This window comes from Sphaeroforma arctica, assembly GCF_001186125.1.
Source record: "Sphaeroforma arctica JP610 unplaced genomic scaffold supercont1.56, whole genome shotgun sequence".
NCBI lineage: Eukaryota > Ichthyosporea > Ichthyophonida > Sphaeroforma > Sphaeroforma arctica.
In genome coordinates, this window is record NW_014040502.1 from 35343 (window position 1) to 49657 (window position 14315).

Below are 14315 nucleotides of genomic sequence, written 5' to 3' on the forward strand. Positions count from 1 at the left end.
GTATGTATTTATATGTATATATACGTATGTATATATATATATATATATAATACAGTCACGACATAAATTGATAAATACGTTGCAGATGCTATACGCAGCGTAAACTTTCCAGCTCATAATATAAACGAGCTCCACACAGCATTCGTGGCTTCCAATTATATTTAATCACTCGAACTTTATATGAACATGTGCTACCACAAAACCCCATACTAGATTTGTGACTTAGACTGACATCTAGAACATAAACTAGCCGATGCACATGCAGGTCGATCAGCACGACATACCAGATAAAGGTGGATAGTCCAATCCCCAGTATGTCAAATTGTTGTACGGTCCTTCAGTGTACCTATAAGCATGGTTAGAACGCAGAATACTACGATCAATAGGCGCTTGTCATATGCAAACCCATCTGAAAAAGCACAGCAAGAGTATGTCTCCTAACAGTTCCATTGATAAGTTCCATCTACTATGGTCTGCCATCTAACTGCCCATAGATTGGCGAATTAGTCGGCCATGTGTACGGCGCTCTACCCCTGATGTCACGTGCATAGGCGGTCGCAACATTTGGAAAAGTAGATAGTAATGCAGAGGTCATGCATACCTCTGGATCTCTGATTAGAACTAAACAAACTTGGTTAGCACAAGCTGCTCAATACGGTTTACACCAAAGTCCATGAGTGTTTATGTGTTAGATGGGTGGAAGGCGACTGTTACCGTACGACCATTCATCAGTTTGCCCTTTAGAGTGCATCCTTAGATAACCTTCACAATCAATGTGAGCGAAGCCATTTAAAAGTACCCCTGACCCCACGGCTTATGTGACGACAACTTGCACAGTATCGCTGTCATCCAAACCGAATTATCTATGTACTTAAAATCATACGCAGAGCAGACTGATCTGAGAGACGGTGAATATGGATACTTCGATCACATACAACCTCGCAAAGTATGAGTTTGCCTCGTTCTACCTACCACTGGTCCCGAGGCAAGTGGTATGTCATCTCCATCCAGTGTCGCTGGCATTCGAAATCACCATACATCGGCGGGGTATCATACCCAGAGTATGGGCCCAGGCCCACGCAGTAGCGCACAAACATTGCAAACACAATGATCAAGAACATGCATAGCAACCGTTGCGATGTGCCGCCTTCCTTCTGGACTACGTAGAATGCATCCAGAAGACTTCTGCAGCTTGAATAGAAGGCGACGAACAAGTGACATGTGTACTGAAGATGAGTCTTTTCGCAGTCGAAATATACATATGTATAGGTGTACCTATCTAGTGTATATCCCAGATACGCATCGTTGTGAACAGGGCCATATCGTGACTTGAGATACCCGTCATTTTCGTCTCTACAGGCCACTACTTTTGTCTAAATAGGGGCATTCTGGATGGAAAAGTGTTCGGACCTTGGTTCTATTCACCAGGATACACGGGCGAGAAGTACTCAATGTAATGCAACTGGGTCAAAAAGCCAAAGGCATCGCCGTCGGTGGTGCTCAATGAACTATGAATTTTCCAGCGTGTTATCCGTACATACGTTGTAACTACAACGAATGATTGTCAAGTACACACAAACAATAGCCAAGAGTCCTACTTGGGAACACTCGTGACTTACACACATCGGCAGCGGAAATTTTACTCACGGGTCAAAACAAATTCTCTTGACTGTACACTTTATCAAGCGGATCTCTCATTGGGAAAAGTACCTAGTTATAGAAGCCAAATGTAAAAGCCATAAACATACTAAACATCACACCAATCACATACCCGCCCTCAGAAGACTCATCATATGACCGGTTGTCACTGCCCCTCCCAGGCGGAGCGCTCAACTTCATGGTATCTCGCAACACCAATGCACCACTTCTAATTTAAATGCAACCGATCTGATTGATCCGTAATCTAAGTATTTCTGGTTGTTGTTAAATCCACTCGCGTCGTCTGATATTTCTGATGTTCTCTACGCCGGCAGCAGAAGCCAACTCTATTTACCTTATTCTCGTCTTACACTCTCGATGTTTGCTGTGGGCTGATATTGACACAAACATATGTTTTTACAAAATTATGTATAAAAATACAACTTTGCGGCGAACAGAAATGATTTCATCGATACGTAGGGTTTGTTGGGTACAGAGATGGTAGGGTTTCCCTTTTCCCCGTTTTTTCTGTACTGTTTTTTTTTTTAAAGAATAGGAAGCCGTAAGTTGTTCTTTTTTAGGTCTCTTGCCGTAAGTAAACCTGTTTCGGTCATACATCGTATTTGCCAAGTAAGGTGATTTAGCATTGTATATGTACGATAATGAAATCTTGTGATACAAACTTTGCAGTTTAGTATTAATTTTTGCTCTTGTAAGCCTTAGTTAGCTACAAGTCTTCGCTTTAAATGTGAACAGGTCCGATAGATTTTCACATATGAACCAGGTGGCAAGTTAGGTATTTCGGAACCGTCAGAGTTAGTGCACAGTTGTAATAGATTTGTCCTTCTTTTATTTAAACTATACAGGTCGGTAACTCGGTATCCAAAACTTGTATTCTATATTTGCAATACCGTAGCCTATGTACCTCATGTCTGGGATTTTGTATTCTTCTAAGAACCTCTCCGCTTTCAACAATTGCACAGGTTTGCGGTGAAGACACAATGGAGTCCTTAAGAAGACTTTCGGGTGTCCCAACCGCAGAATACAGGATTGTTTCCTTTATCCTCTGATTTCCTATCATCATTGGAACTAGAATTCTGGCGCGCTTTCAGGGTCCCTGACAGTCTGACACTCTCTGTTAAAATATGTTCCATGGAGCCTTGGAGTTGGAAACTTGGAGGCCATGATTTTTATTTATTAGTTTCAATCACACTCCACTACATTTTTTGAAAATATTGTCGTAAATATTTGTTGCAAACTCTAATTTACTAGTCTCATAGTAAAACTCATCCTATATAATAATTGATGACAGTTCGTAACAACATAAAACATCTTTGTCTCAAATTCCGAGATCTAATCAGATAGTACTGGAAGCACGCATGATGGCCTGTCACTACTGGCACTGACACACAAGATAATCCAGAATACGTTGTGAAACGCTATTTATGTGTATATATCCAAGTAGCAACGTTGACGAATTCACACTCCAATACATCATCTCTTCTCTCGGGTTTGGATACAGGCAATCTAATTCAGACCTCAGTATGGCACCAATCACTGGTACGTGCTACGAGTTATTCAGGATTGTTCACCCGTTGCTAAGGAACATTTTGCCAATATGGCCATCATGAATGTGCACTTTTTGTGTAGCACGCGACACTATATGATATCTTTTGAATTATCCATGTATTGAATCATTGTATGTATTCGCGATAAGCACCCCGGTGTCTACTATTACTTGAGTAACCAATGTACCACTTATAGTTTGCTATAAAAAAAATCACGGATTGTTTGCTCATTGGTATTATTAAATGCATCTATGAAACTAGCAATCCCTCACACCACCGCGTCATATATATCTTCTCTTTGTTCATACTTGAAGGGGTGAAGCTGGCAGTAATAACATAAGCCTACATCTTATATATACCAGATGTTTGATTGTATATAAGTTATGAACTAATGAAACCAGTAACCACTTACACCCCAGGCGTATCGCATAGCATTCTTTTGCAATCATACGGAACTATAAATCACTTTCACTCCCTCGCTACATACACGCAGCTTTACTGTCTGTCAGTGACCAGTACAGTCTTGTTGACTTCTCACATTCTCGTTGTTGGTGCATGCAACTAATAACCTTTTGTACCCCCTCGATGTACTCACAAGCTTTCCGAAAAGTGTTCTCTTTGTTATTGCATGCAATTAGCAACCACTTACGCCCCCTTTGTCATGTATACATGCGTAGCTCTCCTGTCCGTCAGTGACAAGACTGGACTTGTCGAATTTGCCAAGGAATTGAATGACTTGGGTGTCAGTCTGGTCGCCTCGGGTGGCACATCCAAAGCCTGTCGCGACAGCGGCCTTAGCGTAAAGTATGTGCAGCTCATTGCGCGTGTTTGTATCTTTCCTGTTTTATGTGGAATCCCTGTATCTCTTTTTGTGTATTTCAAGTTAGAGTGAATATTATCGGAAGACATTCGCGAGAGCGGCTTGCGCGTTGTCAAAGTAAATGATGTTTATATGGTGTAACTTCCTGATCTGTTGTATAGTGATACCGGTTAAAGTGGATGCTGTATTCATGGTATAAACTCCCTTTATCTGAAGCATTTGAAGCCAACTAGAGTATATGTTGTTTCCAGTATACATTAAAGTGGGGGATTTATATGTATTATATTATATACCCCCACCTTCTGTATCTGTTGTATGTCAAGCTAGTAGAGAGGATGTCATGGAGTGAGGTAGATTATGTACTGTCGAGGATCCTAATTAAATGCAGGAGACAGTTTTGAACCCCTTGTCGCAACTGGGGTCCATTGTTGCCTTCGCTACACCACGCGATTAGTCATCACGTTTGTCCGTCATATTCCCCGTATTAAACATATATACATAAATATTTATATTTATATTTATAACCGTATTGTAGGGATGTAGCCGACATTACAAACGCTCCAGAAATGCTTGGCGGGCGTGTGAAGACTCTGCACCCAGCCGTGCACGGTGGTATCCTCGCCACTGAGTCTGCCAGAGATCAAGAAGATATGAAGAACAGGGGATACGACTACATCAGCATCGTTGCTTGCAACCTCTACCCCTTCGAGAACACGGTGGCTAAGCCCGATGTGACTGTGGCCAATGCGGTAGAGAATATTGATATTGGGGGTGTGACACTGCTGCGTGCGGCGGCCAAGAACCACTCGCGCGTGACGGTCATCTGCGATCCCTCCGACTACACAAAGGGTATGTATGTGATTGATTGGTGAGCTAAACACCTCGTGTGTGCATGTGTAGCTGATAGGGTGAGCTATGCACCTCCTGTTTGCGTGTGTATGTGATTGATTGGTGAGCTAAACACCTCGTGTTTGCATGTGTAGCTCATAGGGTGAGCTAATCACCTTGTGTGTGTATGTGATTGATTGGTGAGCTAAACACCTCGTGTGTGCATGTGTAGCTGATAGGGTGAGCTGAACACCTCGTGTGTGCATGTGTAGCTGGTAGGGTGAGCTAAGCACCTCGTGTGTGCATGTGTAGCTGATAGGGTGAGCTAATCACCTTGTGTGTGTAGCTGATACGGTGAGCTAATCGCCTTGTGTATGTATGTGATTGATTGGTGAGCTAAACCTCCCGTGTGTGCATATGTAGCTGATATGGTTAGCATGGGGGCTTCAGCTTTATGCACACCACGCCGTAGACATCATTCTTGAGCTTAAACTTACACGATCGCATGGTGTTGCGGAGAATATCACACCATTATCGTTGTAGCAGATTTCGAGTGTTCGTGCAGTCGACTGTTGTCCGGCGGGGTATAAACTTGTACATGCGTGTGTTGTATGGTGTGGTTAATTCTGTATGTCTATTGTGACTGACTCCCAACCTGTGTACGACTGTGTATTCACCTGTGCTACGCCTGCCTTTGAGGCGACTGCTATTCTGCGTTGTAGTAGTACCATTGATACACATTGGTCTTGATCTCATAGGTTGATACTGACCTTGTTATGTCACTTTATAGTTATTCATATATTCCGGCCCTTATATATATATATTTCAATTTTCACCCACACAGTTATTTCCGAGCTAAAGGCATCGGGCGACGGTACAATCACCTCGGAACTGCGACAGGCATTGGCTGTGAAGGCCTTCTGCCACACGGCCCACTACGATGATGCGATCTCTAACTACATGCGTATCGAATATCCCAATGCCGGTCAGCAGGTACACGGATATGCAAGGTTTATATGCGATCTCTAACCTTGTAACTTTGTTCTGGGCAATGTATTGCATTGTACTCTATTGTGTGTGTGTGTCAATGCATTGGAGTGGTGTGTGCACTATGAAGTACTGCACATATTCTGCAATGTGCTAGCTTCAGGAAAGAGGTGAGAAACAGATTCCAATTTTTGCGTGAAGTGAGCCGGTATTTTTCGGGAAAACGTATTGGCTCCGGGTTTGAAATTCGCTAGACAGTTGAACAAAAACTGATTCGCAGGAGAACTGATCTACTGGACCTCTGCTGATTGCCGATATCACATACACGCGAGCATCTCCGCTACGTCGTCGCTACTTTGTTTAACCCTTCGACCACCGGATCGCATACTACCTATACGTACAAACCCTAAACCCTATAACTTCAGTCTGCAAAGTCCTCAGGAATTCATGCCTCTTTCGTCGTCCAAACAAAACAGTACACACTCCGCTACGGTGCCAACCCCCACCAAAAGCCCGCGCAAATCTACAACCCCGATGGCAAGCTACCCGTCGAGGTGCTCAACGGTAGCCCCGGATACATCAACTATCTAGACGCACTCAATGGCTGGCAGTTAGTGCGAGAACTCAAGGCCGCTCTGGGCCTACCAGCTGCTGCGTCCTTCAAGCACGTGTCGCCTGCAGGTATGACTTGTTGGTTAGCTTGTATGGGTGCTGTGTATGGATGGGGAGAGTGTATATGAAGGATGGATTGATGGGCAATGTGTATGGATGGGGAGAGTGTATATGAAGGATGGGCAATGTGTATGGATGGGGAGAGTGTATATGAAGGATGGGCAATGTGTATGTGCAGATGTTTGTTACATATGGGAGGTGTGGTGAAGTAGTATACGTAGACCACTGTGTACTCTGCAGATATGGGAGTACCAGGGTATATGTTCACTGTTTATGCATATGTAGTAAGGAGAATGACAAGTTTACTGTTCTTGAGGGTGTTATATCGATGAGGTCATGTGCCCATACTGATGGAAGGGTGGCGTGTATGTTCAGACGTCGGTTTATTGGGGTACTCCAGTCTATGCGACACACTCATCTTTGGGTGTATGGGTGCTGTTTGTGGAGATGTGGTGTGAAAGAGCGTAAGCGATTGGTCTATGGAGAGGTTGAGTATATAACAAATGTGTGTGTAGCGCAAGGAGGTGCTATGTATGTCGATGTAGGTCCATTGTAAGGGCATTTGCCTGTGGTAGAGGGAAGGGTATCGTCCATAATCAACGGTCCGTTATGCACGATGTGGAGCGTGCTCGAGTATTCGTATGCGCTATAAGGGATTTTGCTGTGTATAAGGTTTGCCTATCCATAGTTCTGCTGTGAAAGGATACGGAGTGTATATTATGCCCCGAAGACAACACTATGCCCAACCAAACACAGACCCCACCTAAGAAGTCTACGATGCTTTGAAAGAGTGCTCTAATATACTAAACCAGAGTATATTCCTATACCTTACATACATCCCCAGGCGCGGCTGTATTCGTGCCCATGAGCGATGCTGACAAGAAGCTGTGCATGGTAGATGATATCGCTGATCTTTCGCCGTTGGCCTGTGCCTACGCACGTGCGCGTGGAGCGGACCGCATGTCGTCGTTCGGTGATTGGGTGTCTCTGAGTGATGAGTGTGACGCAAGTACTGCCAGGATTATCTCCAGAGAAGTATGTGCTGGGTGATCTAGTCGTTGTGTCGGATAGGGCAGTTGAGACACTGTTTCGTATATTGTTACGTACACAAGAGGCACACACTTAGTATCGTCTCCTTTTATCAGGACCTCTTTGTCAGCCCCCAAATTGACGAGACACGTGTATATATGTTTATAAACGATCGTAACGTCTTAGTTGCTTCACTCCACTGACAGGTCAGTGATGGAGTCATCGCGCCCGGCTATTCCGCCGAGGCCCTGGAGATACTCAAGAAGAAGAAGGGGGGCAAATACACACTCCTCAAGATCGACCCCACCTTCGAGCCAGCCGAGCTTGAGAGGCGTGAGGTGTTTGGTCTGACCATGCAGCAGAAGCGTAACAACCACAAGGTCACCAAGGACGACTTCCAGAATGTGGTCAGCGAAATTGGGACGCTTGGAGAGGATGCGGTCAGAGATCTCATTGTGGGAACCATTGCACTCAAGTACACGCAGAGTAATTCGGGTAGGTCTGCACATGATACAATCGTTTGTGTACGAGCCGTACGTGGCCTGGTCGGCGGACTTTTTTTTTCATGACCTAGTTGGCATTGTCGTTCGTTTATGTATTGTACCGATGAACAGTCCTCACAGTAGTCTATTATAATATTGGAGACGCTAGTTGGATTGAAAGCGCCTTGCCGCTCATTGGAACCCCGTCAGATCAAAGCTAGAGAGCTTCATAGTAGTCTTCGTTAATAGTATTCACACTTGACTGAGTCTCCATTGACTACGCCAATCCGAATACAGTGTGCTATTCCAAGGACGGCCAAGTTGTTGGTCTAGGCGCTGGACAACAGAGTCGAATTCATTGCACGCGGTTAGCGGGTGAGAAGGCTGACAACTGGTGGATGAGGCAACACCCCCGTGTACTGGGTCTAAATTTTAAGAAGGTGTGTGTCTGTGTAATTGTGTAGTATCCCTTAGTACCTGGCATCCGTGAGATTGCGTGTATGAGTGAATGATAATTATCTTCTTATTGGATGTCACGAGCGGGCGAGACGACTGATGATTGTCGGATCAGGCAACCTCCACGTGTATTGAGTATCATTTTCCAAGTCAGTATCTATAATTGTGTGGTGTGCGTGGTGTATTGAGTATTACAAAAAAAAAGTATGTGTATATCTTGTGTCATATGCAACGATAACAAGGAATATGGCCGACTGTAAAAGTATATCGGATAACGCTTTTCAGCGGTACTGTGTATTTAAGCCCTTGACTGCACGCGGTTGGCAGCTGACAAGTTCGACTGCCGGTTAATACGACATAAATTCAAATAAATCTGAGACGTATCGTTGTTGTGTGGAGTGTTGGCTAGTGTTTCAGCTTGCGCGAACAGCGGTGCAATTTATATTTCCCGTATTGTATCTTGTATTAAGAATGTAAATTATTTTTATTTATTTTCTGCAATTTGTCCCATAATTAGGGCACCAAGCGTGCTGACAAGTCGAATCTCATCGATGTATTTGTCCGTGGAACTGTTGGCGAAGATATCTCCGAGGAGAGTTTTGCAAGTAGTTTTGAGACCGCACCCGAGCCCTTCACATCCGCTGAGCGCAAAGAGTGGATGGCTACGCTCAGGTACCTATATAGAAGAGTGGACGATAGGGATAGTGCGTATCTGGATAGTGGGGTTTTTTTTTGTGAGTATCCGGAGTTTGATACTATTGGATAATGTCGTTGTAGAGATTCGAAATATGAATTTTAAATGATTGTGATGTATGTCCATAAACCGAATAGACATGAGTGTATATCTGAATGTGCATTATAGGATACTAGGATAGCGCATGAATGATCTTGTTCTTGTTACCTAATGAGATAACCCAGAGACATGTATTGAAACATTTGAATAGGGATTGAATACATATCATTTTTCTACACGTTGTGTGTACTTTTGAACGTTTTTAAATTTGTTTCCGCCTCCGCACCCTTCATTATCACTCCCTGTCGCAATAGTGTTAGGTTTTCTCGTAGTTAATTTCATTCCTGAGTTAGCCAGATACTATCAATGAACCCTCTTATACTCGTCCTGTATTTGATTTTACGTGCTACTGGTATACTCGAGATCTCATACAAATGTTTATCGTCCCTCACTTGTTGCAGTGGCGTGTGTGTGAGCTCAGATGCATTCTTCCCCTTCCGCGACAACATCGACCGAGCGGCGCAGAGTGGAGTCTCATTCGTTGCGTCACCCTCGGGGTCAGTGGCTGATAGCATTGTCATTGAAGCGGTCAATGAACACAAGATGGCCATGGCACACACATCCATCCGTCTATTCCATCATTAGTTTGATATTCTCAGAACGTGGCTAATTAAGAATGCTAGTAGAGATGAGTGCTCTGCCAGACAAAGGCAGAGAGGTCCTGAAACGATTATAAAAGAACTCACTTTGACTTTCAGTTGTGGGATGCCCATCGCTGACGACTATCATATTCACACCGATTCTGTAAAACTATCAAGTTTTTGTGCGCAAAACTTACCGATACCTAGTCGCTTTGCGGATGATCGTAATAGTGAAGTTGACGACACCGTGGTGTGCTATTGCTAGGTTCAAATTGTCATGCACATTGCTAAAAGTACTTGTCTGTGCAACGGCAAAATAAATCGTAACGTTTGTATGAACTAGTGCAAATTTGATATATCTTGCTTTTTAAGTCTCCGCTGAATTCGGTGTCGGACTGATCATCACAATTCTATTAGCTGTGTGGCTTTTTATACTAAATTTGGAATTGGTACTAACTCCACCGAGTTAAGTCTTCACTAGGCCCCACTTTTGTGCATTTTCTATACTGAACTTAAGTCTCTGTGTCGAGAATTAGGCGCTCAAGGTTTCTTTTCAACTTCCCTCTTGGATACCTCATTCGGCCTGCGTGCTAGAAATTCATTCTAAAGCAGCAACCCGTGGTTGTGGTTGTGGCGTCGCACGTGATGTAAATGTGCATATAAACCCTAAACCCTGAACCCTAAAAATGTACATATTGTACAACAAGTTGTGCCCACTGCACGCTATCGCCACCATTCTGTCAACTGCGGCATTTTGTCTATCGCATCGAGTTCCGATTAGAGATCTGGAATTATGGAACATATCGTTGCCACCGGCAGGGTACGCGTGTGGGTCCTGACAAATTACCTGCTCGTCCGACTTCACTACGTTGGTATCATTCGTTGTGATATCGATGTGATAGAATTAATACGTGTTGTGTAGAGCTTCATTTAAGCTCGGATGTTGAGCGACGCCCTTTGGTTCTAAAATTGTTCGCATACACTGCCGTTCGTTTTCAGTGCTCATGCTATAACGATATGATGTTTTCATTAAGGGCATTACCCAAACTACCGTTATATGTGCGCGACACGTAGCCTTCAGCGTGTTCCCCAGATAATGGAGAACGCATAGAAATGTTCGCGGGAGACAGCCTATCAGACGACTGTAGTTTCTTGTCGGGCTCAGCATCATTGCGCGCTATTATGATTTCAATCCGATCTGCGGTGACCATCTCGGCGAACTGGTCCTGAGATGCATCTTTAACCGATTTCAAAGCCTTCTGAAAGGTGATATTCTGAGTATTCTTCGGATGCAACTTATCCTGTGGTTGCACATTCAGCAGAGCCAGTATAGATAAAGTCAACAGCAATTCGCACATGGTAATCGCTATCAACCACATCCGCTCATATTCGATGATGAGCACAAACCATATTGGCTGCATCCCTGTACTAGTTGAAGGCCATAAAAGCAGTGTCACGCCCGATATAAGAGAAGAGAGGAGAATCGCTATGCCAAGCCTTGCGTAGCTTTCCCAGTAGCCAAACCTGGTACTAATATTTCGCGACTTCCACGCGAAACAGACTAGTACGAAAATAGGCGGAATAAAAGGTACGAGACTGCCCAATCTGGAGTACATGCCGAAGTTATTATTGATGTTCTCAGCCAGAAGGGTTTAAGAAGGTATACTATACTGAGATTTCGACGGTGGGACCGCTGAGAGTATGGGTATACTACAAAAATGAAATATAAAAAGGCCTGCCTGGTGGCTATCAGTGATAAAATTGATGCCGCCCCGGCCGTCACCAAAAGTAACCTAATATATTGATACCATTTTGACACACTTTCCAAGTCGTACCAGTGGTCTTTGACAACCCCCATCGAGACACCCACTATGGAAAGGAATGAAGAAACACCCAAGCCAACAATAAATGACAAACCTCTAGCTTTGATCAGGTAAAATTTTCGCTTCCAGTGACATAACGATATTAGTGCTAGGATCAAGATAACGGTGAAGACTAAAATTCCCAGATGCAAAAAAAGACGCTACCGTGTTGAAGTACCATTGTCCAGAGGGGTTGAAAAGGGGCCGAGTATTTTCCGATACGTTAATCCCGCAAACGTACATACTAAGAGCAAAGGTAGTGGTCAGTGCGATGAAATATACTATTGAAGCCGAAAGTGACACAACAAAATACTGTTCCTCGGCTATGGTCCGTGTACAATACACTGTCTTGAATGTAGCCCATAAGCCCATCATGTTGAAACATACTATGATCTCGACATATCAGTGCGTTTCTTCACTTTCTGCTATTAAATATACATATTTTTAAGAATGAGATGTATGCAAAATAGTACATATCTTCGAGTCAATATGAACCGCAGTGCATGTTTATTGTATATTATTAAGTTTCTTCTCTCTTGATAAAAAATACAATCTGACACTACAGGGAGCGAGTAAAATCGGATTTACTTCCTATTTTGTTTTGCAGAAATAGTATTGTGGACAGAGAGGAGTTCAGACTCGACTCCAGTAGTCAGGTAACCCCCCGACTTGTCACTTTGTCGGTCCGTCACTAGTCACTGCTCACCACGTCACCACGCCACCAGTCACCAACTTAACATGCATTATCTCTTCTAGTCTCTACTACTACTAGTAGTACATACTATTTACACAGTCAGTTAGTCACTGACAGAAAGGCGTATGCCTAAAAAGTAAAATGGTCATGTCTCTTGCTCTATTGCCCTTGTCTGCCCTGGGCCCCTGAGCCCTCATCAGGACAGCTTTGGATTTACTATTTGAAGACTATGCGCCGATGCCTCAGCCCTCAGGGAGGCTCAGGCCCTCAGTCAGACCTTATTAAGTTATTAGTCTATACTAGGTCAACAGATTTTTTTTGTTTTTGGCCTCAATTTTTTCCAAAATTATGTCGTCATTGTAAATTTTCGAGAAAAAAAACAATAAAACACACTGTTATTTTTTTTTTTAAATAAAAATACAACTGGTCAAATATGTACTATTTTTTTCTATTTTTTTAAGCAAAACTAAAAGCACTGAAGTTCAATAAACATCCCCTTTTTTAATAATATTAAAAGTCCTGATTTGAATTTACGTTGAACGCTTATTTTGAAATGGTATTGGCCCAAATCCCAATGGGTGAGCATTCTGCGCAAGCGAGTCCACGGACACCTGATCCAGTGATCCTAACACTAAAAAAAGTTAAAACACTCTAAATACTGCCTCCAGAGTCCAGTCTCCAGAGCCTGTGCCCTGCAGCCTGGTCACTGCAGGGAGTGAGGGACTGAGGGAGTGCAGGCTGCACTACTGCAGTTCTGAGTTCACAACTTTGTTCAGGTTCTATTTATTTTATATATATTTATAAATATAATCTACACTCGACAGTCCCAAGTCCCAACTGGCAACACGTCGGTCCCAACGACCAACAGTCAACAGTCTGCTTGCTGTAGAGAGTAAATACTAAATAGTCTCCATCACCTTGATGAGTCTATGTATGGGGATTGGGGAGTATTTACAATGTATGGACTCAGGTCTCAGGTCTCAGAGAGACAGACGACCCCCCCCCTCCCAGCAGAGTACAGAGTACATAGTACACACTATAGAATAATAGAGTACAGCCAAACAATCTATATTCAATACAATCACTGCATGGTCATACAGTGCTAAGCAACCTAGATTGATTTTTTACTAAAAAACTGAACTATCTGTAAAAGTAAATACTAACCGATACGGCGAAAAGGCGATACACACTCTTGAATTTTCAGGAAGCTATTGGGCAATTTGCTCTTTTAAAATAAAGGGCAAACCCCATTACCCCCGCCCCCATTCCCCCAGGTGCACAAGGCCCACGCTCCACGGCCCACGCCCTGTAGAGTGCTCAGTGCAGACGGCTGCACCCAACAACACGAGGTGGATGTTACAAATGGACAATTGTTGAGGCTATTTTCTAACCCTATTGCTCAACCCATTGTCCACTTTTTCATTTTTGTTTTATAAAAATACAAATATAGGCTTTTAGCTGATCTGGTAAACGAAACGAGTCGCAATGAATACGACGTGTCGTTTTAGAAAACGACACTGATATTAATGTGACGTGTCGTTGTCGTATTGGTCGCAATGGTCGAATTTAATCATATTGATAGACTTTCTTTTTTTAGTGACCAATCATATAGTGACCAATCATATGTTCCTAATCTTAACATTTAACATCGATTCAATGATATTCCCGTATATTGAAGACAGCTAATCATATCACATTTGCGTTTTCGACCGCCTTTATTTGTTGGGCGGGCTAGTATGTCGAGTTTCAGTTGCTACTTGGCCTTGCTGACAACCTGATAATAAATATTTAGAAACTACTAACTACTAACTTGGTATTTTTAGTATATTGTTAAACTGTATATGTGTGTAACTACGCAGTGTGATTATTCTATAGTTATTGAGTGTATAGCACGGCCTATCATAC

General features: G+C 43.2%; 3 protein-coding genes across 3 annotated transcripts; 1 reads left to right on the plus strand and 2 right to left on the minus strand.

The window, feature by feature from the left end:
* Nucleotides 1-679: 679 nt before the first annotated feature.
* On the minus strand, nucleotides 680-2026 carry SARC_01423 (hypothetical protein). Its single transcript, XM_014304844.1, has 2 exons — nucleotides 1772-2026; nucleotides 680-1185 (listed from the first exon to the last, which is right to left on the minus strand). Exons 1-2 carry the CDS (start codon nucleotides 1837-1839, stop codon nucleotides 969-971), a joined length of 285 nt encoding a protein of 94 aa, XP_014160319.1. The 5' UTR covers nucleotides 1840-2026; the 3' UTR covers nucleotides 680-968.
* Nucleotides 2027-3096: 1070 nt separating this feature from the next.
* SARC_01424 (bifunctional purine biosynthesis protein PURH) lies at nucleotides 3097-10200 on the plus strand. Its single transcript, XM_014304845.1, has 10 exons — nucleotides 3097-3198; nucleotides 3884-4010; nucleotides 4562-4875; nucleotides 5699-5847; nucleotides 6318-6522; nucleotides 7358-7548; nucleotides 7749-8037; nucleotides 8322-8464; nucleotides 8998-9152; nucleotides 9675-10200. Exons 1-10 carry the CDS (start codon nucleotides 3183-3185, stop codon nucleotides 9856-9858), a joined length of 1773 nt encoding a protein of 590 aa, XP_014160320.1. The 5' UTR covers nucleotides 3097-3182; the 3' UTR covers nucleotides 9859-10200.
* Nucleotides 10201-10861: 661 nt separating this feature from the next.
* On the minus strand, nucleotides 10862-11275 carry SARC_01425 (hypothetical protein; the record flags this gene model as incomplete). The annotated part of the gene is made up of 1 exon (XM_014304846.1): nucleotides 10862-11275. One exon carries the CDS (start codon nucleotides 11273-11275, stop codon nucleotides 10862-10864), a length of 414 nt encoding a protein of 137 aa, XP_014160321.1.
* Between the last annotated feature and the right edge of the window lie 3040 nt (nucleotides 11276-14315).

Bases quoted from the DNA above. Each gene is read 5' to 3' on its own strand.
- SARC_01423 (XM_014304844.1), bottom strand. From the start codon at position 1,839: ATGAAGTTGAGCGCTCCGCCTGGGAGGGGCAGTGACAACCGGTCATAT. The intron at 1,186-1,771 runs GTATGTGATTGG...TTCAAGCTGCAG, and splicing joins GATGAGTCTTCTGAGGGCGG to AAGTCTTCTGGATGCATTCT.
- SARC_01424 (XM_014304845.1), top strand. The intron at 5,848-6,317 runs GTACACGGATAT...CAAACAAAACAG, and splicing joins ATCCCAATGCCGGTCAGCAG to TACACACTCCGCTACGGTGC. The intron at 6,523-7,357 runs GTATGACTTGTT...ATACATCCCCAG, and splicing joins CAAGCACGTGTCGCCTGCAG to GCGCGGCTGTATTCGTGCCC.